At 42.4% G+C, this 26,116-nt stretch overlaps 1 protein-coding gene across 1 annotated transcript in view; it reads right to left on the bottom strand.

Moving 5' to 3' along the window:
• Positions 1–16,389, bottom strand: part of ATF7 (activating transcription factor 7) — a 60,693-nt gene extending 44,304 nt beyond the window's left edge. The window contains exon 1 of the mRNA XM_019554743.1: positions 16,297–16,389. Coding sequence (XP_019410288.1) covers positions 16,297–16,344 — 48 coding nt within the window. The 5' untranslated portion in view covers positions 16,345–16,389. The remainder of the gene's footprint in view (positions 1–16,296) is intronic.
• Positions 16,390–26,116: the final 9,727 nt, after the last annotated feature.

Below are 26,116 nucleotides of genomic sequence, written 5' to 3'. Positions count from 1 at the left end.
AGTTCTTATCCATAGCTCTCTAGCAGAAGCTACAGCCACCAAGGCACTGGACAGCTGGACTCAGCCTGGCCTTTGGATTCGGTCTCAGTGGTCTTACACGGGGGACAGGAGGTCTTCAGCAACCTCCTCTCCTTCCTACTCATGCCTAAGAAGATGCATTGAAGGTCTTAGTGTGATGATCATGGGACTATACAAAATTGGGCTCCCAGTTTTCCCTGACTAAAAAAACCAAAAACAAACCAAAAAAACAAAAAAGCCAAAAAAAGTAATCCAAAATCCATATTTTTCCATAATTAAAATGAAATGCTACTAATATGTATATTAGTGGCGTTTCATTTTAATTATGGAAAAAAGTGAATTTTGGATTACTTTTTTAAAAACAAAAATAGGGTGGGGGGAAGGGGTTAAAATCAGAGAAAACCAGGATCCCTGCTCATCATCAGGCACCTGACTAGACCACCTATGTATACATCATGATCCAGAGGATCCACGCTGGCCTACTACAAATACCAGAAGAAGGTACCTTAAGGTAGAAGGCAGCAGCATAATTGAGTAAAACAGGATGGGAAGGTAGGCTAATACTGTGGGACCTTGTCTTCAAAGAGTCAGCATACAAGTCCCTGCTGCTTGGGGTCTTTAGAGCTGGACTGAATAAAGCAACGTATTGCAGGGAGTGATGCTGCTCTGGCCTCTGAAGGGAGAGCTGCTAGATAACAAAGAAATAGAGATGGAAGGAATCTGTCAAGGCTTAGTGAAAACTGATGAGGTTCTCTAATTCCCGCAGAGGTGAAAATAGAGATCAAAGATAAAAACAAAACAAAACACATGATTAAAAAAAATTAAAAATATTAAGCCCACGTTACTCTGTTCAAGCTGCTGGGCTATTTTTTGCCCTGGGATCTCCAACTTCCACCTGTCCCTGAGTTGGAGTACTCTTTCTGTTTGCAACAACCTCAGAGACCTCATGGGCCAAAGGTATCGCTGAGACTGGCTGTTCCAACCTAGTAAAAGGCAACAAATTTTGCTCAGTCTCTGCAGGAAGGAATTACTCCATGGCAAACAAATGCTAATCAAGCCCAAATCACTTCTAGGCAAGTGATCTCAGGATAAAGAGTCCAAACGATGGTGAATTTAGTAGGCCCCTCAGCAAGCCCCTTCAGTGGTTTAGTCTCTCAATGTTAAAGGATTGCAAATAACTGCAGAGAAGAAAACAATGTGTCCCAGATTCTGCATCTCCTGGTACATCAGTCAATTGGTTATCTGCAATGATCCTTAAGTCTGTCATTGCTTTCCAGAACACACCCATCACCCCAAGCCCCCCATTGTCATGACAGTTGATATCCTGGTTGCACTAAGATGGCAGGTGGGAAGTTATGGATCTGTCACTGCATCCATCTCCCATTAAAAACAAATTACCCTTTGTTTCCTAACTGTATCTGGAATTATCTTCTATTTAATCAGTAGCAACAAGTTCTCAAACCCGCAGTCAGTAAGTACCCATCAAATGTGCATGGACTGAATCGGTTACGTGGTGCTAGCCAATTCCCAACTTCTAAATTGCATTTAAGACGACTAGCTACAAAATGTTAAATAATTTCCCCCAATGATTTTCCACCTATAGATCTGCTGTGTTTCCTGTGGCATTATGTGATCGCTCCTGGAAAAGGAGGTGGTCCTGGAAAGCATCAGTGAACATGGCATTCTCTATTAAGAAGGCCCATTAAAGGGATCTCTGAATTAAACCATGACAAGATTAAAGAATCCCCTGGTCTTAAGTATTTTAAGCTTTAGGACTTTATAGTGCAGCAGACTGATTTCACACTCCAGCCTGAGCTTCCCCACCCCCCACCCAGGTCTTCCTCTTGTAAATGGTTACAGTAAAAACACCCAAAGCATTCTAACATCTGAGCCAATTTTCCATCTCTTGGTCCAGCCTGGCTGCCCTTTCTATTAGTCATCTGTAATTGTTATGCAATCTAGTCTCCTTTTAAAAGCTGCCAACCTCATAACTACAAGTCAAGTCAGGTTTGCAGGTGTAAATTAGAGCTTCCTTGTTCTCATGTTTTCCTCCGCACTCCTTAGCTCGTCTGCAGGTTTCAGGAGACTCTGGGCAAATCCTTTTGTGCAGATAGTAGAAATTAAGTGTGGAAAGTCCATTCGTGAACTCCCATTCCTCTAGTCCTAGCTATGTGCTTTGTCACCTGATAAAAAGCACCAAAAGCAAAAAAAAAAAAAAGCTTTTTTTGTGTGTGTCTGTTGCTTCAAAGTCCCAATATGCAATTCATCTGGGGCTGGCTTCTACTAACATACAGTTCTAATTGCCTTCTTAGCTACTCCTAATGGCAAAGCCTTTTAACATTTAACTTTCCAGCTGCAACCCCTTAGTAAAAATTAAGTGGATAAACTGTAAGTGCTACAGAAATTAGAATGGATAGAGCCTAACATAATGCAAGGTTATGCATAAGCTTTTCTCCATGTAGCTTTGCTGCTGCACGTTCGTTTTGATCTATAGTCCTTCTTGCCTACCACACTTCTGTTCCTAAACTACTCTTAAGCAGAAATGACCTAGCTGCAGTGCCAAATGTGTAGCATTTCTGCAACAGAAAAATACAGCTGAAGTCACTGAAAAAAAGAAGAAATCAAATTGCTCGTGTTCTCTGGGGACCTGAAACTCAGTTGTTTCTGTATCATCAGCTTCAGAATACGATTTAAAAAAAAATAACAACTTGTAGTCAGTGAAATCATTCTGGATTTTAGGTTTGTAATAGAACATAAGAGACTTGTGTTCAGATAGAGACAAGCCAACACAGCAACTGCAATTTGTTCGTAATTAATGCAAGAACATGATCAGCAAACATGTTTCCCCCAAACACCAATTTGAAAGAATATCCCCTAATGCAAATGTTTGAGTTTGCAAATTAAGGGCTGAAAGCACAGAATTAAGATGTCAAGAGATGAGACTTGGTAGCGGAGAAACTGCACCTGTATCTTCAGGCCACAAAGTATCTGGTAACAGGCTGGATGGCCATTTAGCAGTTTTCTAGGATGCTGGCAGTAGAAGGGAAGGCTTGGGAGTCTTGTATGATCATTATGAATGAGTCCCATGTAGACGCTTCATATTGTGCGCCTGCCTGAACCACGTCAGTAGAACGTGATTCGACAAAGTCTTTGATCAAAGGTAAAACCTTGCTTTGAAAAGGAAGCAAGTGGGCCAGCGATTGCCACATGCAAATCGACAAAAAAGCGTGACAGTGAGATGAATACACACCATGATTTCACACTGAAGTCCAGCTCACAGTGCCAAGCTAGTCCTTTAAGAGATCGCTTTTATAAGCCCTGAACATGTCAATACCTTGCAGCAGCATTGTCCTACTGTGCTCCCTGGAAAGCATGCTATTCCAGTCCCAACTAAACCCACTCGCTGGAAAAGTGGATAAAAGGCAACAGGTGAGGGTTTGAATTCCAGGCAATTATACCAGTGACCATAAACACTTCACTTGTTTATTCCCCAAAATAAACCTTGCTCATCTGCCCAAGATGAGTAAGTGACATAACTACCCAAGACACACTAACCATTTATAAATAACCTGAAGAAGTTCAGAAGCCAGAAAACTTAACTTTCCAAGAGTTTCTCCAGTTTGAAAGAGCTTATGAAGTGGTTTAATTTAGCAAGCTTTACTGCCTAGATTAATTTATAGCTTGTTTTGCGCTGCTGCACGATTCTCCCACCCCCTCTGCGCACACAATTCTTTATTGTCTCAATGTTTGCTCTCAGGGGGGATTTTAGGCCTTTAATGTTTTTATTGTTTTAATCCAGCATATAAAAAATTATTCGAGAGAAACAGCTGGTACAAGTGCTTGCAAAGTGGTGGTGCAGTTTCTGGAAGCAGGTGTTAAATAAACAAGATGCCGTGTTCCTATTGAGATTTATTGGGGTGGGGGGGCAGGAAGTTGTGCAGGGAATCTTTTAGGAACGTCGAGGAAATGATCAAAACCCTTCTGCATCGTCCTTTATAACTCTTGGAAAACCCTATAGCGCAGGAGTGGTCAACCGCTGGCCTGCAGGCCAAATCCGACTCATGGAGCCATGGCATCCACTGTGCAGAGTGCTCCACAGGTTGGGAAATTTGGTGGGGATGGAACAGTGGCAATTAATATTGCCACTCCTCCTCCACTGCCAAATTCCCAAACTATGTCCCCACCTCTGTGTGGCTGGGTCAGAGCTAGGCTACACCCCCACTTCCTTTAGTGAGGCCAGACTGAGGTCTGCCAGCTGGATCTGGCCAGTGGATGGACCAGGCACCAGCCACCCAGCCTGCAGGGCAAAAAGGTTGGGCATCACTGTTGCAGTCCTTTACACCACTGCCAAGACCCCCAGTACCTCCTTTATCCTGGGTTTAGGAACCTTGCCCTAAGTTCCTCCTATTAATGCTACTAGCTGTCAGAAGATACAACCCCATTTTTAAGGGTGGGCTGTAAACCCTCTCCCCTAAGATTGCCTGGGTGACCTTTCCTACACAATGCAAAGAAAGAGCTGAAGAAGTTAAAGGCAGGAGAAAATTGCTGGAGTGTTTTCCTCCATATGCCTACACCAAGGCAACAACCCAATGATGTACTCAAGTTGCAGCCATGCAGGGCCTGCCCAGAGGCAGAGGCTCCTAATGAGGACAAACCCCTGGAAATCTCAGGATTTGAAAGAGAAAATCCCTGGGAGGTCACTGTTTATCATAAGCTCTTGACACCTTCTTTGAAAGGATGAAGAGGGCTTTTGAAGGCTCTTTATTCAAAGTGTTACTAAGTTGGGTATGTCTTTAACAGCCCTCTTCCCCCCAGTTTAAAATAGCACAACTAAAACTCCCTGCTCTGAAAAGCTTTACTTTCTCATTGATGGTGATGTGACCGCAGGCTTTCACACTAGGTAGAACCTACAACATTAAAGGCTGATCACTCCCATAACCTCACCATATCATTTGGCCAAGAAGCTAAATATAACCAGAAAGCTGCATTTTCCTGTTAGTGCAAAACATGGGCAAGAATGCTGGCTTCCAACAAGACCATTACAGTCCAGGATAGGAGATGCTGGAGAGACCATGACTTCCACTCCCGATTAATAAAAAAGGGGAGATTTGTGGGCCAACAATGCTGTTCTCCTTGGGATTATTTTTTACTAGGGAAAACAAAACCAGTGCCAAGTGAACCTATGTTGTGGTAAAACCACAACTTGCCTGGGATGAGACATCAGAAGCATCTAATAATGTGGTTACAATGGAAGCAGGTAGTACCTCTCTCTAGAGTAACCACAGCAATTGGGTTAGAAAAGACAATGACCAAACCAAAGCTGCATCTGGACTAGAAAGAGGTACCTGCTAACATAAATATCAGAAGGAATCATACAAGTTTTGATCAGTTTGTGATTTCACAGCAAGCCTCCTTTCTTCATCCGGCCCTCCCTTGAAATCGGTGCTATATTTTCGGATTTCGTTAGGGTAGATAAGCAGTTCCACCATCAAGAATGAAGAATAGATTGCAGTTGGATCACATGAGGTTAACAAGCTCAGGAGCAGCATTCAATACAGAAAGTATCAGCCCCAAGCAGCAAAGTAACTGGAAGCCATCAGAGGCTTGTCTGGCTTTGTTATCAACTCAAGATTCAGAGCAATCCGCTAAAGCTAATAAGAGATCCTGGCTCAAATACCCAGCTTCACACTGGCAGAATATGAAGAAGTTGGCAATTATGATATGGAACCAGAGGAGAAACTCTGTTGGGGGTTTTGATTGCGTTTTGTGCTGAGATTTGGGGTTTGTTCAAAGCAAAACTCAGTGGGTATGAAACCTGCTCAAAATTAGCACTGAAGAAAACATCCCTGAGACCGCTCGGAGAGTGAAACTGCCATGTGTTTCTGCAGAGCTGATTATATTTCCAAACAGAGAGGGGATACTCAACTGCAGGGGAAACGCCGTACAGTCTCCTGGCTACGTTGGTACCAGAACAAACAAGGATATGGCTCAGTAAGAAAAAATTAACGTGGCCAGAAACCTGGCAACACACGCGAAATTCCAAACTCAGTTCCATTAGCTCGAGCTGTGCTTGCAGCTCGACCAACTGGCACCGCAGGTGTGAAATGCGTGCGGTGGGATCACTTGCATTCAGTCCCCTGTACAGGGGGGGGGAAGAGGGAAGAATGTTAATACCCTCTTTAAAATATTAAGCCCCGAGTCAAGCGCATGCATTGGCTAGTATGCCTGCTAAATCTGCAGCCCAACGCGTCGTGGAAAGCCCAGTTTCCAAGCAGGGGACATTCTACTTGATCAGCATCCAAACTAATTACATTACTGAAGCAGACTTTCATTCCCCCCCGCCCCTCAGAGAGCGAGAGATGGCATCAGAAAATTTAGAGAAAGGAGGGTTCCTAGCCAGGATTTATTTTGCAGCAGTTGACCAGATAATAACACATGCCAAAATACCCTTGCATTTAAAACACAAGAGCTAAAAAGCAAAACCTAGCTCTTTTATAGGACTTGGAGCTGAAGAGTGGATGGTCGACTGGTATCTATCTATTCTTCCCCAGCAGCAGAAGTTTCACCCTCACCAACAATAGTCTCAGCATATTTCCTTTGAAAAGATGAAGGGCTAAGCTCTATCTTGTTGTTCTCGGCAAAAATCTCAGCGATGGTGGCCGCCCCCCACAAAAAACAAAAAAACCCTCCTAAATTGCTACTGCATCTCCATGGAGCATACTGAGTACCAGTTGGTTCCTTCACCCCAGAAGTAGCTGTATTTCAGTATCTTTTATAGCCCTTCTGTCTGGGAAACTTGGGGTGTCTTTTGGGATAATAGGGGCCACAGAAAGGCAATCAGAGCCAACCAGATCCTCAATTACTCCACTGTCAAGTGCAACACATTTACCTTCTCTTTGTGACCTCCGTGTCAGTCCTGGTTGTCTACAAAAAAGATCATGTTTTAAAGACCATCTCTAGATAATCAGGTGGCTACAGCTGCAACTTGCCCTTTCCAAGACTCCTCATGGAGAAGGGAGGAGAGGAGAAGCCGTGGGGAGCCAGGATAAAAACTTCTACATCGCAACCTTAACTTACAGCAGCAACCAAACCTGGCTGAGAAAGCCTGATAAGGGGGGATTATGTTCAGATGAAAGCTTACTGGCACAGATAGCCATTCCACAAATAAAAATCATGGCTGTGATAGGATCAAGGGCCTCCTCTCTCATCTGTAGCAAGATTAGATAACAACCTCAACCTCCCCCTTGGCAGTTTCTATTCTTGTTGAACTAACCATTAAAACAGAAAGGAACAACACTGCTTAAGTTACCCAACTTCTTTTGTGAGCAGATCCGTGTACTTAGTTGTCCTGTGTGTCTCTAGAAGATAGCGACAGAGCCGACTGCTATCTCACACCGTTTCAGGGGTTTTGGTTGTAGCCACACTGATCTAAGGACATAGGCAGACAAGGTTCTTTGGGTAAATCTGGTATCTTTTATTAAACCAACTCAAATAGTTGGAAAAATTCTTCTTAGCAAGCTTTTGGGCACAAATACCCTTCGTCAGACTGTTTTGAGTGTGATTTTTAATATTTTAGAATGAACGCTCTGTCTGAGACCGCATCAAGCTGAACATCTGCTCCGTCTCCAGGAGAACCTTTGTTTTGAACAGCAGGACTGATGGTAACATATGCAGGTGAACCCACAGAAGGGACAGACATGCAGGTGGCAATGCTGTAGCTGAGACTATAAATTGGAAACTGCATTTATGAAGCATCTTTGTGCACAGAATACACATACGATGGAGGAGTATGGTGGCATTCTCCATTAAACTAGGTGACAGCTACCAACACCTGGGTTTTATGTTCTGCCACAATTGACACACTGCAAAGACTTTCTGCTAAAACCTCTTGATACTTTCTGGCTCGCAAACCAGTTTTGGGATGAGGCCTGTTACTTTCCTACATGACCTCTGGTTACCAGTGCTCCAGCCTGTCCCTGTCTGCAGACAGCAGAAACTGGTTGCTCTTATGGACCTGGCCATTCATACATGGGCAGAGGTAGACCAGTTCTTGTTCTTCATGTTGCCACCTGGGTACAGAATCCCTTCACACTCCAGTGCAGCTGGCTCATAGGACATGAGCTCTTTTAAAGCTGGACACACATCACCTCTTAAACCTAGGCTGAAGATCAAGCCAGGTTCTCTCTACATGCAGTACCACCACCATCACCATGACAATTCTGTCATTAGAACTGATCTGGCAAGGGTCTTCTCTCCTTGCCCCAGGCAGAAAGGAATCTGGCTTTGTCGGGACTGCAGATATGATGCAGTTCCCAAGAAATCCACAAAGCAGAATTAGGAGGTGGCACTTTGGAGAGTCCCTTTCCCATCTATTCTTAAAAAAAAAAGAAGAATGTTAACACTACACCATATCACCAGGAAACCTCAGGGGTAGGTGCATCTACCTCAATGCAAAGAACATTTGCAGCCTGAACAACACAGAAATATTGCCTCAACGGCAATGCAATCCTATATATGCCCCATTAAAATTCACAGGGCTAGGGCTAACCCTAGTTTCTGGCAACTATGAGACAAAAGAAAGGAGTTAATGACATGCAAAACTTTTTAGACATTTCTGCAACCCAGATCCTCACCAGGCAAAGTCTCAATGGCACTTGACTCGTACGGACTTCACCAGGAGTTTTGCAAGTGGAAAGCTTGCAGGCTCAGATTCAGGACTTCTGATATCAGTAGGCTTGTTGCTGTGAACAAGTTTTTCCAAGGGCAGCTACTGCTCAGAAGGCATATGCTGAGGAGTTGATGGCAGTCCTCATATTAAAAAGTGACATTTGTACTTAGGGCTGAACCAGGGAAGAGTGGAAAGATACTCTCTCCCAAAAATAAAACCCTATTCGCATTTATTTTGTAGAGCTCTTATTAAAAGCTGACTGGGGGTGGGGGGCTGATATATATTTAGGTTTCTTCACATACCCTCAGCAGTATTTATGCAAAAGCCCATCTCGCTGGTTGGCATCTGCACTCTTATTTAGACAAGGGGAATTTTGGAAAGCTGGCCAGGCCCATTTCCATTTGACAGACAAGTGTCTGTGCTGCTATAGGACCACAAGCGTGCTTCAAATGTAAAGCAGAAATGGTATTCTCCAAACTTCATAGGGATGATTAAGTCTTCAAGTTACAGGACATGCTGCTATTAAATAATATTTAAGTCTTTAATTATATTTTAAAACAGCCATTTTATAAAAAAGAAGCTCTGTTATAGTGCTTTTGTAGTTAAAGGTCTGTCAACATTTCCATTTTAAACCTTCATTTCTAGGGGGTTTATAATTTGGTCATAAAAATTCATTCTAGGCAAGAACTTGGCATAGAGGGGCTCAGCCTAGGAGCAATTTTTTTTATTATCCAATTTTGTTTAAATTGGTTTGGCCGTTTTTAAGTTATAGGAGTGTAAAAAACCAAACATTTACAGGTTTCAGATGCCTTTTCAAGCTTATTATTCAAAATTAGCTTTCCCCTCCCCACTTCCAAAAATACCTTCAGCAAAGAGGTGGGACATGTCATTTTGCTGCAAAATGTAACTCTTGGGTTGTCAAGAAATTAATGCATTTTTAAATGCTGAAAAAGGAGCTACTATACACAACAGATACCTATTTTCCTATGGACATATATTACACAGCTATCCAAGCATTTACATTATATAATGTCTATCATTTTGAGCTTGCTGTACAGGCACTGAAGCCATTAACAACGCAATTTGAAGAAAAAAAATATTTCTGAGAGCTTGCACTCTAATATAGCAATAAGACCTTTAACCAAGATGCTTCTCTGCTTTAAGTTGTATTCAGCTGCATGGCAGCTTCAAATACAGGCGTGATGGACATTAGTTTATCCCACTAGGAATCTCTCCCTCCTCCTTCCTCCCATTGATTCCTTGGAGGATTTTGCAAACAAAAAACAAAGGAATTGCATTCAGTGCCTTGGATCTTTAAGTCACAGGTGCAGCAGGGATTCAGTACAGTTCATAACCATATGCATGCACTTGGCATCTGTCCACGCACAACAAAAGCTTGAAAGATGAGTACATTTTGCTTCTGAATTGTCTGTGTTGTTCTGGTTGGACTACTAGTATCCACAACTTTTTATTAGGTATTTCTTTGACAAGGGTGTACCTGCCATGCCCAGATTCTACTGAGCATACATTATTCTCATAAACGTATCCCTTCAGTTCCTTCTCCAAGTAACCCGCTCCCTTTGATCAATACCTGGCAGATTTTCAAAGCCACTTATACTCCAAACTCCCACTGCCTTCAGTTGAAATCAATGGCAGCTAGGAATTTAAATACCTTTGAAAATCTGATGCGTCTTGAAGCCCAGTTCTGTAGATACTACAGTAGGATCCCAAGAACAACTACACAATTCAAGCTGAGTTATACATTTGGGCTTAAAATAGGCAAGATCCTGTTTGCTTTGAAAGTAGGTGACCAATCAGCATAAATGTTTCACAAAGGGTTTTTTTTTTTTTTTTTTTAATCCTTTGATTTTTCTATTCATTCTGTATCAACAAAGACCACTTAAAATATAATACTGGCCAGAAATCTACACAAAATCTAGTACAGGTAGAACCTGCAGAGAACCAATCTAACGGGGAGCATTAAAAGAAGCTGGTCATATCAGTTTTTCTTTGCTACTGACATTATAATCAAACACTTATGTGCTGCTGGCACTAACACGGTGGTTTAACCCCAACCAGAAGACTGATCGGTGAGGATAGGTGCCCACAAGTGTGGTTACTGAGGTCTGGCATGTGCACCCCCCAGATATATATCCCTCTCTTCTCCACAAAGACCTCTGCGTTCCCATTAGTTTTTATGGCAGAGAAGGGCTCAGGCACAGACACAGCTGGATAAAACTATCTTTTATTGAGCATCTACTGCCCGCCCCATCCCCAACTAAGCATTTAGGAAAATCTTAGAAAATTAATATACTACTTTGTTGTGAGGAAGTCAGTCATGCGGTATGCAGGTGGCAAGCCTGACGCCACCTTCCCAAAAGCAAGGAACTGAAACATGAACCCAGTTATGAGTCGATCCACTTTACCCTTCACATCAAAGCTACTGCACACAAGGTATCTACTTAGTCGCTCAGGAGGGCTTTGTGTGTATGAATTCAGTTTAAATTATTTGAAAACTGAACTGTGCCAAACAGGAGATTTTATCACACCTTTAACTCTCCTATGAAATATGAACTTTTATTTCTACTTGGGAGAACTTTTACAATCTTGTCTCCTATGCCTGAAGAAGGATCCTTGTGCCCAAAAGCTTGCAATATTATATATATATATCAAAATACAGCATTGGTCTAATAAAAGATAAATCGCCTCTACCATGAGTTCTGATTCCTTTTGCCTCTAGACCCATACGGCTACAGCCTGGACACTTGAGTACCCTAGGGATTTCCAACTACTGGTCCACCTGGGCCGATACAAGGATTGTATTTGATAGCTATGTTGGTATGAGACAAAAAGAAATGCAAAACTCTAGAACTCTTGATTCAAAAATAATACCTTTTATTAGACCAACTGAGAAATCACAAAAAAAAAATATATTTTTCTGCAAGCTTTTGGGACCCCACCCCATTCTCAGGCTCAGTAAAGATTAACAATTTGGGCTGATGCAAGCTTTCAAACCAGCAAACCAAGCTGCTCTTTGACCTGGTGTAGCTCTCACCTACTCAAAACCAAACAGCACCAGTATGGTGCCATTTGCTGTACTGTTTGCATTGTTAACAAGGATGGCTTCCATCACAGGCTAGCCATGACAGCTGAAATCACAGGACCAATTCCCAGGGTAGCTGAGGTTTTGGCACAAGACAGATCCTATTGAGGACAGCCTGCCACAGGGAGGACTCTTGGAGAGAGGAGAGAGCCATTTTTTCTCTTTAATATCCGGGCTTGTATAACAGGAATAATCTATATTCGTTTGTATTATACAGGCTATAAAACACACCTTAGCTTCGGTTCCACATTTAACCAATCACAGGAGCCATTTGTTGCCTCGTATATTATGAAGCAATAGAGATTTAAGAGATAATGGTCATGGCGGAAGAGTATACAAAGCAATAAACTGCTTTTGAGGTTGGTTAAATGCCAAGTGATGCTGAAGCTTCAATGCCATAAACATTATTTCTATTATATGACAAGATAAGAGGACACAATAAACCACAAAGAAGAAAAATCATTTTCTGGCCTCGTGAAACTTCTGGGCTTCTAGTTTCTTGAATGTTCCACGTGCCTCACCACAATGGCTTCATCTTAAAGGGAGTAAATTGCTAAATTAAAGGTGGATTTTAAAAAGCAAAGGACTGTGTGAGGCAATGGTATATATCAAAATAGTGATGGAAGAGCCTCCAAATGACCGTTTGTGTCATATATATCTAAAAATCGGGGAATGTTCAGTTTTTGGGAGGTGCAACTGGCTGAAATCCTCGTTGTTGAATATGTTCAATATTACTGCAGCTCCCTTCAAAGCAGCTAACTTTAGGCAACTATACCAGATAAACCTTATTTACTATGGGACATGCTTTTATTATATTATTTCATAGCCTCCATTTCTCAAACCATAAATAAATAAAAAATTCCTGCCCCAGGCATATGCTTTGAAGGTCTGGGTGGCCCTCATGCATACAACACGATCCAGGAGGATCGACAGTTGCCCCCCTCTATATTATTTCATGCTACAGCCTACACCTCTGAATGCTTTCACTATAAACACTTGCTCAAATTCCAGATGTCCAGTTCCCACAATGAGTATTGGAGGTGCCACCCTGCATTATCAAAGAACAATGCTTTGCAGAATCAATCAATGCTTTGATTCCATTTTTCTCTCAAGAATCCTGGAACACTTCAGAAAGGTGGCGGAGTTTCCCCCCCCTCCAACCCTTGCACATTTTTATAGGAGGGGAAAACAGGCAATAATATCAAATAACTGTGATGCTGGGCAAGTCACTTAAGTGACAGCACTGTGAATAGAACAGGCTGACTCCCAGACCTTTGCTCTAAATGTCTCAACCGAGATGTCAGCACTTTTAATTATTCCACATTAATGAGTCAGTGCTGTGTCATTACAACTTTTTTCGTCATTACTTTTCAACTCTAATGACAATGCTCAAGTTGAGTGACAGCATTCAGTTCTGCTCTGGGTGTATTTCATCAGTGAGCGTGCGTTTTGAAATAGAGTTGTTATATTTTAATAATGATTAGCTTGTCACCTTCAGCAACAAGATCTTGTGGGGCAGTTTCACCTGGCATGCCCAACAAAAGCCTTGAGACATGGCTGTCCATCTGTTCCTTTCAGTACAGCAGCATGCCTCCGTATCCCTCGTTCCCTTTAAACAGAGTGGTGGGGCCAAGACATGTATTCTTGCTTGGAGAATAGTTCTTTCCTTCCACAGCAACAGGGGGTTGGGGGGCAGGGGTGGGGTGGAAAATGAAAAAGTACGTCATCTGTCCTCTTCGAAAAGAAGCCGCTGAAACGACCTTCAGAAGAATCTTTTTAAAAAGTATATGCAGTACATTTAGAACTCAGCTGTGTCGCATCAGACTCACTGTTGGGAAGTGATCGTGTACTTAATCCAAAAATAACAGCCATTAAAGACCTAGCAACCAAAACATGTTTACATACCTACTGAAAGCCCGCTAGCTTCAATTATATAGTGGGTATAGCAAGAGCTTCTCATCTAGTTTAGGTGCCCAGCCCCCCTACTGTCTTGTAACAGAGCATTTTTCTATTATTTTTTTTTAATTATTTTTACAGAAATTAAACCACCACCACCTACAGGAATGGGAGTGTGTGTCAAAGCATTAATATAAGGGAAACCAATAGGGGCACTGAGTAGACACCAAGGAATGGTACCCTCTCTTCCATGACAAGGTCTGTTAAGTCAGTAGATACCATTTGGTGGAAGTTTATCCAGAAACAGGAGATAGAAGTAGGCCCCACATCCTCCCTGGTGAAACTTCCTTCTCCCAACTGATAGCTGTTTTGGTCAGGCTCTGAACAGGAGTGACCATACAGGGAGATGCGTGGAAAGAAGGGCAACTAGAAACTCAGCGAGGAGTTCTGGAGAAGCCTAGAAAGGGGCTGCAGCCTGACACGTCACACGTAAGCATGTAGTGGGGTCTCCAAGAAGGGTGAGATTGATAGATATGGAGGAAAAGTTGCAGCAAGAAGTCTTCCTTTACCAGTGCACCTAGCTACCAGGCCCAGAGAGAACACCTCTCTCCCCATCTAACCTTGGCCTTACCTGAAAATGGGCAATAAGGGGCCTACTACCATCCAGCTGGGGTGGTGATCTGTGATTCTACGGCTGGGAATTGGACAAACAGTAAGCCATTGGAACAATCTACCCAGACTTGTAATAGGCTCTCCATGAAAGCGGGCTTATATTTTTTTCTAAAAATGTATGTCGCCACTTCAAACAAGAATTCATTCCAGGAAATCTTATGGCCTGCGTGTTATACAGGAGACCAGACTAGATCACAAATGGTCCCTTCTATGGATGAAGCTGGTGGGAACAACCTGGAGTCTAACACTGGAATATTAAAATCAACATTTTTTCAGAATTGTGCCTACAAAGTCTGAAATAGCAAAAGGGAGAAGCAGATGCTTGTATCTCTCATAGGTGAAGGTTGTTTAAAAGTTGCATTTAAATAAATTTCTGGTTTGCTTTAATTACTTATAAGTCTGATTTAGAGGTATAGGATTGAAATCCTCATATCGTTAGGTTCTCAGACACACGTGCCATTTTTAATGACTTGCACAATTTCAGGAGCAAAGGAGTTTGAGATGAAACAGGCTACACAAACAAGTCCACACATCTACCAAGGTACGGCAGAAAATGCTGCAGATTATAATCTGAAGCAACCAAACATCCGTGTCTTTTTTAAATAGTTAGAATGCTTGGTTAATAAGACTTTCATCAGTTCTTCCACTCCACAAATAATGAATCTCAACCCCCTTCTCCCGCAAAAAGAAAAAAAACAAAACAAAAAACAAACCCCAACCAACCAAAAAAAATCCCTGTGCTGTCTTAAAGCCTGTACAAGGGTACAGAATTATCCTTTTTAACTGAGACACCCACAAGAGGCATTAAAACATTAAGATTGTTTTGGGTGAGCATTCTGGGAATCAGTTATGGCTCCCAAGTTCACCACAGCCATAACAGTTTGGCAACCCGTTATCCAACAGCCACAGCCAGAAAAGTGAAGCATGTAGGGATCATTAAAGATCTAAAAAAAAAGAAGCACAGCACAAAACCTTTACACCAAGAGGCCTGTTCAACTGTTCTGGTACTAAAATTTCAAGACACATGGGCTTTTAGTTCATTAGCTTTCAGTCATCAGGGTATGAAATTTCTGTAGGAATTTACCAATTCTCCCCAATGGAACAGCTTGATCATTCAAATACATGTGTGTCTCGCTCTTCCTTTTTTTTTCCCTTTTAAAAAAAAGGAGAGAGCATGTGAGCTGCCTAAAGGTGGGATTGTAAGAAGAGGCATCGGTTTAATGCAGGGGAAGCTGTGTTGTCTGTTCACAGAGATTATGCTTCTCAGATTTTTCCTGGAGCATTAACTGAGCTGCAAAAATACCTGTGGTGGAAGTTTACCAGCTCACATATGGGTCTACTCACCTGCCCTTTATCATGAAGAAAGAGGCTGTTACTCACTTAAAGTAGCATTTGTCTTGAGCACACAAGCACAACAGAATTTCACAACTACCCCTAGCAGGTAGCCTCTGGAGGAAGACATTCTCTATAGGGGTTGGCTTTTTTTTTTTTTGGTAAGCTCAAAATAGACCCCAGCAGTTTGGGGTTCACATAGCACAAACCATCAACTGTCACATTCTCAGCTGCCTTGCCAAACATGTTATAGCAGCTAACTCATCCTGACAGAGAATGAATATCTGTCCTTTGGTTAAACAGCCTTGAAAGAAGATGAGCAATGCTATCAGAAAACATTAACTGGAGATCAGCATGTTTTCTCTGGGCTGTGCGGGTCTTGTGAAAAACACCAGCAGAATAACAATCCAGCACAAAGGCAGGCAGATTTCATTACTTTGGAGTGCTTGCACTTGCTCATAACTTGGATTTACACACTGCAAATCCTCCGATCTGATTACCTCCAGTGATCACGTAAAACACCAGCTTTAAACTCTTTGCCTCAGCGATAAAACAGCCACTTTGATTCACAACGACACATTCACAATAAAGTATACTGTAAACGTACCTGTCCACAGCCTGGGGCATTGCACACAAACGGCCTGTCGTCTCCCATATTTCATGCAGCTCTGCTAAGCTGAGGAGAAAGGAAAGAGGGGGAAAAATTGTTAAATAAGCTGAAAAAAAAATCAAAATATCAGGAGGAAAAGCAGCTCTTTATAGGAACGTAATTAATCAGCGCGGATGATATGGGGAAGGAAGGTTCTTCTATGCCCCTAGGTCACAAGTAGGGAAGAGGAATTCCAGTCAGAGTTTAAATTAGATTTCAAATGACCCAGTAATTTTTGCATTTTGCAAAGACAAAGTTTTGGCCAGTTGTTAAAACAGCTCATTAGGCACTGTGACAGCTCCAGGCAGTATGGGCTAACAGGGCAAGGGCTATGCAGTCTGCACTCCTGGGTTCAATCACGACTCACTGTCTGGCCTTGGCAAGTGACTTTCCACTCTTTGCTTTTCAGTTCCACCATCTGCAAAATGGGGACAATTCTGTTGTATTTCACAGGCTTAATAAATCTCTCCAACAGAAGGTGCTGGAGAAGGACAGGGTATTAATTCAAGGGTTTGTTTTTCTTTTACTATTTAATATAGTAAAAAAAGCATACACGCGCATACACAAGACAGTGACACGCGACAGAAAGAATGGGCAACCAAGAAGCGCTGAGATAAATCCAAGTCTGCTCTCTGCACAAGTTATATTTTCAATGGGAGAGAACTAAAATTTGTCATTTAATTAATTAAGGGATTATAGGAGTGGTGCTCCGTTTTACAAGGCAATAATCCGGCTCCCTAGTGGGTAAACTGCAAAGCTGATGGCAGGGATAGTTTATCACAGATTATAGCCAAGGATAACAAAGCACTCAGTCCTATTATACTACAAGTGAAGCTATTCTTATTAATAAAAAATAAGAGTAAATAAAGTAACCCCCACCACCTCAAATTCTAGGAATAATGGTTCCATCCACCCACTGATATTTTTATGGCTGGATTTTAAAAAGCTATAATAAAGCAAATGTTATCTCTTCAGGAGGTTTACTGAGTGAGCATGTTCTGGCTGCTCGTGTTGCCTCCAGTCTCACTTACTCCAAGTTCGGCATTTGGCCGTGGTGAGCCAGCCAGCCTGCATTGTTCAAGCCAAGAGCAGAAATGGAACCAGAATGTAGCCAAAACGGGTTCACAAAGATACAAGCTCTTTTAGATCAGCTTTTCCATATTTCTAGCCATTAAAAAAAAAAAAAAAAAAAGCCACATGGTAGGACTGAGAGGGCAGAGAAACCTGGTATTTTTAGGAGCTAATCTGGGAATGTGCTCCAAGGCATGCAGCAAACAGCAAAAGTATGCACGTGCACATCCCATGTGCATACACACATTCATGTGCGTTGTGGAAAGACAGACATGTTTAGCTCATTAAAATTCATAAGGCATCGATTCTTTTAAGGTTATTTTTAAGTGACTTCATTTTTTCTACTGCAGCACAGAAGGGCAATTGCAAAGCTGAAAGAGCTGATGAGATGTGGACATTTTCCCCTCTAAAGTGCCAATTCAAATCTGGCAGGGTGCCATCTCGTAGCCCGTTAGTTGTGTTACGAGTAGATTGCAATGTGGCTCTTGAAGAACTTGTACCACAGTACTGAACTATGTTTAGATTTGCATGCGAGCTCGAGGGCCTATGCAGACATGAAACCACAGCTGACAAATAGCCTTCATACAAAAATAAAGAATAGTAACCAGGATGCTTTGTTAACACAATCAAGCATAATTTTAAAGCTTGAAGAGCAAATAAGGCAATTCACAGCCCCAGCCTTCAATCCTTCCAGAAAACCTATAGGGAATTTAGCTGGGCCTTACTGACAGCACTAAAAGCCCAAGGTTTCAAGAAACGTCTCGATGCCATGGGCACCTTATGGAAAGGGTCCAGCTTGCAGGCAGTCTCCGAAACCACAAGACTATCTAGCTGAAGGGTCTCTGATAACAACCCCCGCAAAGACAGGTCCTTGGGAAGCAAAGTACTCAGGATCCAACCAAGTTAACAGCAGAGCCTCAAATTCTGCCCGTAAGTTTACTATAAAACTAGTGCAGGTCCCAGGACACACATGTAGTTGCTTTTGGCTTGAGGCACCTGTTTCCTGAAGGCTCTTAAGATTAGCCCTAGAGAGCTCATTACGGGGCTTTAGTCCGAGATGGCAAAGCATGGTCGATAACAAGATGAATGTCTTATAGAGGTTAAAGCCCTGACAAGCACAGACAGACAGAAACTTAAATGTGGCTTTTTCAATCTGAGATCCCAAATTGTGAACAAAGTAAATGCTTTCTCTCCATCGAGCTGGAGGAGTTTCACACCACTCTTTCCAAATGTCTAACCAGAGCCTACAGTATCGACCTGGGCTCCTCCAGAATGAGTCTCAACTGGGCAATCCTCAGCCGAGATCCAGCCTCATTCAGAAATGGGGGGAAACCTATTTACATAAATCAAGAGTCCAGCAAAATGGAGATCCCAGGCAGGGTGTTATCACCAGAGATCCTGGTTTTCTCGGATTTAAAAAAAATCCCCAATTTTTAGGTTAAAAAAAGTAACCCCAAATCAACGTTTTTCCACGATTAAAATGAAACATCATTAATACATTATCTAATAATATACATATCTATCTATCTATCTATATATATATGAGAGAGAGAGGATGAGAGAGAGAGAGAGAGAGAGAGATCTTTTGATCACAGAAAAATGTGGATTTGGGGTTACTTTAACCAAAAAAAATTGTTGGGGGGGGGGGTCTTTCTTTTTTTAACTAGAGAAAACCAGGATCCCTGGTTATCACCAGCACACTGAGGGTGCATCCAGACAAGCATGGACATTTGTTTCCTCGGGGATAAATAGCAGCGGCACACCTTGTGTCGTTGCTACCTGTCCCCGGAGAACACCTGTGCAAGTTTGCGCTAGCATGCGGCAGGTTACCCTGGGTGGGGTAGGTGAGGCTGGGGCTGGCAACTGTGCTGTTGCCAGTAGTCTTACCTGGCATCCTGGGGGTCCAGGATCTGGGGCTACAGCTATGGCAGGAAGCCTGGCCAGCAATGTGCACTGTGGCCATATGTACTGCTCCAATTTTTTTTTTTTTTTTTTTTTTTTTTTTTTTTTTTTTTTTTTTAAGCGTAGGGGGTTTTTTTGGGTCTCCCAGGGTCAACCCCCCCCCCAAAACAAAACCAAACCAAACCCCGCACTGCAAGGTTGCAGCATTGAGAACACCTGCAAGCGCAATGTGCGGCATCTGTGGCGCCACATACCGCATTTCCGAGTGCATAAGCTTACTGTGCCACTCAATGAATACAAAGGGTGAAAAGAACAAATGCTCCTGAAAATAACTGCAATTTCTGAGAGAGCTGAGCAAGGCATTCTAAATAGATCTACCAACAGCAGCTAAAGATCAAAACCTTCTACCCAAACCCTTGCACTCAGATGCATCAAAGGAAACCAAGATATCTAAAAGAGTAATCAGTTTCTTTTCTTTCTGCCCAATGCTGTCCCTGCACCAAATCAGGATCCTTTCTCCAGGTCTCTGGTGGGATGTGATGCCAACAGAAGATACACCGAGTAGAGACTGAACACAACTGCCTACTTAAAAAGCCCTTGGAAGTCTGAACCTACAACAGTCCTACTTTTCCATTTTGTTTTTAATGGCAAAGGAAGACTTTGGACTAACGGGCATGCCAAAGCCCCTCAGCACTTCCACAACCTAGGTGAGCAATTACAGAATCACAGGTTGGGGGGGGGGGGGGAAATCAGACGGGAAGGGGTAGAGGTCATCTAGTCCATTCTCCCAGCCCGAACGGTGGGAGAGGGGAAATCAGTGTTGGTTTCTACTGTTCCAGATTTCTAACCCATTTAGCCCATGACTTGTGTGGTCTTGGACAAGTTGTTTCCTCTCTTCATGCACACGTTTCTCTTGCTATAAAACGAGGACAACATGTCTGTGCAGATTAATGTCAGAACAGCACTTTGAGGATGAAACTGCTGTGAGTGCCAAGTCTTACAGCTGGCAACCTCAGCACCAAGGATTGTATGGGTCACAGAGTCCGAGCTCCCTTTTCAGACAGTACTGGGTGTTCGGTACACTGCAAATCACAAGGAGGGAAGGGTGGTGTTACTCCCCAGGCAGTAGGCCTCTTCTTGAGGCAGCCAGTGACCAAAGTCCCATCAGTCCTATGGCAAAATCTCCCCTACTCCAAACAGAAGGTCTTAGAGCCACTTAAGTGATTAAGAATTATGTCACTGTGATAACATGAAAAGTGGCAGATTAACTGGAAGAAAATTGGCATTAAAGTTATCCTTAGACTTTACAGGGCTGGGGAAAAGGAGTAAGAGTATTAGGAAATTTAGAAATCTAATAATGTAGGGTTTCATACTGTGTGGGGTACTTAGCTAGCAAACTGTTTTCTACTGATAAGCTATTATTAAACATGCAGGATAATGTTCATAAAAGGGAATTAGTTATTTTTATACAGCAGCAATCTTTATTTTCTTTTAGTATACAAAGCAGAAGAGAACTGCCCTTAAATATTACCATTTAAGCAGTTTGATGCCTCCACCAATGTTTAAGATTGTGGGGCTTCCCTTGTTTGGCATTTATGCCTCAAATTCATATTAAAACAGCCTGCAAAATTTACCAAAAGGTCATTTGTTACTTCTTTGGCTTTGATAATGTTAATTTAAAGGGGAGAGGGTGCATTTCAGATTGCCCACCCAGCCATGTCTGAAGGCGTAACAGGCATCTGTTAAAAAACGTGGGGCTTGCACATTGAAAATTGCAGTCTAACTGATCTTGTAAGGTTTCAAGAGGATTCAGTCTTTAGAGAGACCCATTTAACCACTCATTCACTACAGAACATGACTTGTGGTACATATATGTGCACAGATTTATACCACATTTAGCCAGGATAAACTGCTTCAATAAATTTTATTCTTAAGAACAGGCAGAATAAGCAGATGATTGGATACTGGGAGAACACCACTTCTCGCCACCCCAGCTGCAAGATAATATTTTATGGTTTTGATGATTTTTAGCATGCTGCAAACTGCAAGGGGATGCAAAGAAATGTAGACAGATTATTGAATCATGAAAAGTTCTGCCAGTGCAGATTTGAAGAGCAGCTGCCATCACATAGGAGGAAAAAAAAATGTCACTGGGAAAGAGATTCTGTTTTCAGATGGTGTATGTTCTTACTCCCGTCTTCCACCTCCCTTATAACACATAAAAAAGGAGCTTTGTTTGTGGAGAGTTCATGTGCTCCTTAAAGATGCTTATTCTCCCACTTAGTCAGCAACTTAAGCAGCAACAGCATTTCTGCACCCAGACCATTCAAACAGCAGTTTGTGAGGCTGGACAATGGTTGTACTTCACCTTTCTGTGACACTGTTCGTCCAAGGATTTCAGTGCTGGCAAAAAACAACAGTGGACATTTTTTTCTGTAGTGAATCTGACTCGCTGTTCTTAGGGGCTCTCGCCTCCTGCTATCTTTGACACGGATATAAATAAGATTGAGATAAAATGGTTTGTGGACTTGCCAGAAGGCTAGATGGGCCACTAGACACCAGGCTGATCCAGAAAATTTGTGCGTGGACAGCCTTCAACTGAACCAGAAACAACCCTCAGTGCAAAACGAGCTCATAATTGAGTCCTATTCTCAGCTCTGCCACTGGCTTCAGGACAGTAGGCAAATCACTTCCACTGTGTGTCTTATTTTCTGTAGCTAACAGGGATGATGTTTGCCTAGGAGTTGGTCTCTAGGGTGCTACCTTGCCCTGCTTTCTGTCTACCTTTATATATTATGAGCAGCATTACTACATTAGCAATTCTTATACCATAGCAAGAAAATTCTAAGCCTTGTCTCCGTAACAAAAACCTTCACCAGTTCAACAAGTCCTAATCAGGAGATCTGTTGCATATTAGGCACATTTTAAAGCTAAGATGATAAATAAAGTCAAGGCTACTGCATTTTAAAATGTACTTTGCTCAAGTAGTCTGACACATACCATCCAAAGAAGCCTCCTGAATGCACCAGTTAACATATTAAGGAAGGCTTAGTAAAAGAGACAACCCTCTTGAAAAACACTGCTATTAGATTTGCAAGAAATAGCCATTATATTTTTTTGTAATGCTGGAGTGATGCTGTAGCCATGATGGGTCAGGAGTTATGCAAGAGGCAAGGATTCTTGTGGATGATATCTTTTATTGGACCAACTGCACAGCTGGGATAGTTGGGGAAGGCATTCTTCACTGTATTTTTGGTATCCATTATTTTTGGTGGGAATTAATAGCTTGTAGATTAGCAGAATGACAATAACTAAAGGATCTGCTAAGCTAGGTTTCAGGAGGACTCAGGAAAAAAAAGTCTGAATGTGGTAGCAGCAATTGCATCCATTTTGCTCATCTAACCTGTATCAAGCCCACTGCAGCTTCCTTAAAGAATTCAGTCACCCAACCCAACAGCAATGTAGGCAAGGTGAGTTCTGCCAGCAAAGTTAAAGATTGGGAACTGAAAGTTTTCAAACAAATTGACGTATCAGATTAGTATCAGTGAACATCAACCAGGCAGATGTTCTGCACCCAACAAACTTACTTTGGAATGAGATCTTTTCAGAATCACCAGAGGTACCCACAAATGAAAGCGATTTATTAGTGGTGCAACCACAAGCACAACCAGCAGCTCTCAGACAGCTGCAGGAGGGAGGCGATTCATCTATATAAAAGTGACAATCAACAGATCTAAGGGCTACAGTACAACTTGAGCCCAGGGCATGAAATGCACTTCAGATTTTCAGATACTGGTTCTGGTTCCTCTGCTGCTGCTAATTGTTCTTTTCCTATAGCAGAGAAACACATGCAAGCCACATTGTAAGGGCAGCCAGAGCACAGGAAAGTGCCGAGGAGGTTCTGTGAGGAGGAAAATGAGGGTGAAAGTAAGGCATATAGACAAGGAAGGAGTTGGGATCCTTTTATCAGCGGCTCTGTCCTGATTTGCAGCATTCATTTCTGCCAAACAGAACCCAGCCCTGCATAGGCCCCATACTCACACCTGGCTTTCTCCAACTGGTGCTGGACACTCCCCTTGACGCACACATGCTGCTTACTCACACTGATCCCCTCACAGACACTTCTCCCCATCACTCTCTTTTACATCTCAGCTCTACCCCACTGCCCAGCCTGAATTTTGCTCAGCCACTATTTTCTTCCAACTATGGTTCCGGGATTCAAACACTGGTGGTGCTGAGCTGGCACTCAGCTCACACCAGTAAATCCGGCTCTTGGAGTTCTAAAGTTGATGATATATATCTTCATGTCATCAAATGTGTGGCATTACCTTTTTGTTTCTTCTTTTGTGTTCACAACAAAGTTTTATTTTTAATTAAACCAAGGGGACTGGAGCTAAACATTTATGTAAATGATGGAGTTTGGGTTGAGAACACAGATCCATATTGCAAGGGGGAAAAATAGGAAGGGGATGCTGTAATTACTCAAAAAAACCCCAAGGTGTGAGCACTCAGGAAATTCAGAAGTGAAAAGGTTACAATGCAAAAGCAGCAGGCCCTTGTTCAGGAATAGAAACACAGGCAGGGCACCTGAACAAGTCAAATTCAAGTGGACAAACATAAGAACAATGGGCATTTAAATGTCTGTTAGCCATTTCAGTGCCTGTGACTTGGAGCTTGCCATGTATCAGAAGAAGAACCATTCTCCAGCTATTTGGTTGCTAGCATATGCACTCTAAAAGTTGGCTCTGTACTTTAAACATGATCAGTTCAAACAGATTTGTCAGACAATGAAGTTAACCTAGTTTATTATTTGTATTACTGCAGAAACTAGAAGTGCTAGTTATGGAAGAGAACCTCACTGTGCCAGGTGCTGTACAAAAGAAACAAGAAAAAGATTGTTAAGTTCTTTAGCAAAGGAACTACATAACTTTAAGACACTGTTTCCCAAACTTCCTCAGCATGACCCCATTTATGGCCCCGTTTCCTCAACATGGCTTCTCACTGCCAACCCACAGCCCCCAACCCCTGCAACCCCATCGGGGGTCAAAAAGCAGCAGTTCCAAAACTGTGGGTTAAGACAAGACATGACACGTGGATGAAGTTACAGATGGGGAGTGCAAGGGATCCATAAGACAATACAGGTTAAGATGCCAGGTCGCAGCCTAGCTTGCTTTGGAGAACTTCATGTCAGCGGTGGCAGCAGCCAGCATCATAGCCGGGTCAGTGGTGGGAGTCTGACTTCATTGCTGAATGACACAGGGAGTGCCAAAGTGCTGCACAGATAAGTAACTTAGACGTGATGCAGAGGGATGAAGAGAGAGCAGCGACATGCTTAAAGCAAGGGGTTAGGAGAGCAATCTTTGCTGCAATGCCCGGATGTGTATCAGCAATACAGGGCTGCAATACACGAGTCAAGAGATAAGAACCTAGATAGCAGTTTTTGCTGTATGGGTAGCAACACTGGTCTTGGAGGCGCTACAAAAAAAGATTGTTACACCTAGACTGCATCTTAACCTTGCAGATCTCAGGGAGAGGCTGGAATTGATACCACTAATTCATTAATTTAAGTTACCGCTAATCTAATTAAAATACATACATATCTGCATACAAAGAGGGCTTTGCACATTACTTGTCACAACCAGAGGGAAAAGGGTGCAGCAAACTGAAAGGCTTATTAGGACTCCTTTTTGAGAAGGATTTTGCTTGTGAGACTGATGCGATGAGTCAGTTTTGCTTATTTCAGGTCTGAGCAATTAAGTCTAATGCTTTCAGCAGGTATTAAATCAGCCCATAAATTCGGACATTAGTGCGTTAAAGTATTAATTCTTTTGCTGCATTTCAGTCCCTATCGTGGTCCCAAACTGCACTAGCTAAATTCATTCAAAAAAGCCAAACACTCTGTCCCAGACCAGACAGGCTCCTAAGGGCAACAGTTAAGCAGGACTTCACACAGAATTAGATGTGCAGCATTTGACAGCAGTAATGAAAGACCAGCCTGGCACAAGGAATGTTCTTTTAGTAAAGGCTTGATGGAATCCATTTAAGAAAAAGTCCTGTTTGAAGACAATTTCTGGTCTGCCTTGCTGTATTTTCTTTTAAGTGTGAAATGTTTTACAATCTCTTTAGTTCAAGATGTTCAAAGGGATTTCAGTTACCCTAGATTTGTGTGTGGGGAGACCAAGGCAGGGAATTTGTCCAAATCCACACAGAGCAAGTCATTTTGTTAGTAATATCCCAGATCACTACTGCGGAGGGACCGTGGTATAGAATGGCGAGGTGCAACTCAGCAGCGCTATAACCATAAACCCATCATACTTCACTCCCTACACTGAACTTCATTTGATATTTTATAGGAAACCCAAGTCCCGCAGATGGAGCTCAATGATCTGGGGTTGGGTTATCTAGAAGATGTAGACTGTCACCAACAACTTTGCTCCCCTGGCATAACACTGCTGGTACAGTCTCCCTTGTACAGACTAATCTTTCTTGGGAGCTGGCCCAAACCAGCGGAGCCCTATGGGGAAAAAAGGGGCCACCACAAATCCTACCGCCTGTTGCTCTAAAAACACAGGACACACTGGGCGCGTTTACACATTCAATGAATGCACTTTAGGTAATGCGCATTAAGTCTTGTACCTCCATTGTAGGGTACTAGAAAAAAATGCGTGTTAGCCTATTTTAATGCACATTGGCTAAAGAGCACAGTTTTCTGTGACGCTTTAATGCCCATTAAAATAAGCTAATATGCATTAAAAGCGCATGTGTAAGCATGCCCATTGGTATTACCTCATCTCCTTATCGCATC

Source organism: Crocodylus porosus, unplaced genomic scaffold (genome assembly GCF_001723895.1).
Source record: "Crocodylus porosus isolate Cpor-Errol unplaced genomic scaffold, CroPor_comp1, whole genome shotgun sequence".
NCBI lineage: Eukaryota > Metazoa > Chordata > Crocodylia > Crocodylidae > Crocodylus > Crocodylus porosus.
The sequence above is the reverse complement of the archived record's forward strand: the minus strand, read 5'-3'. Positions and strand labels throughout refer to the sequence as shown.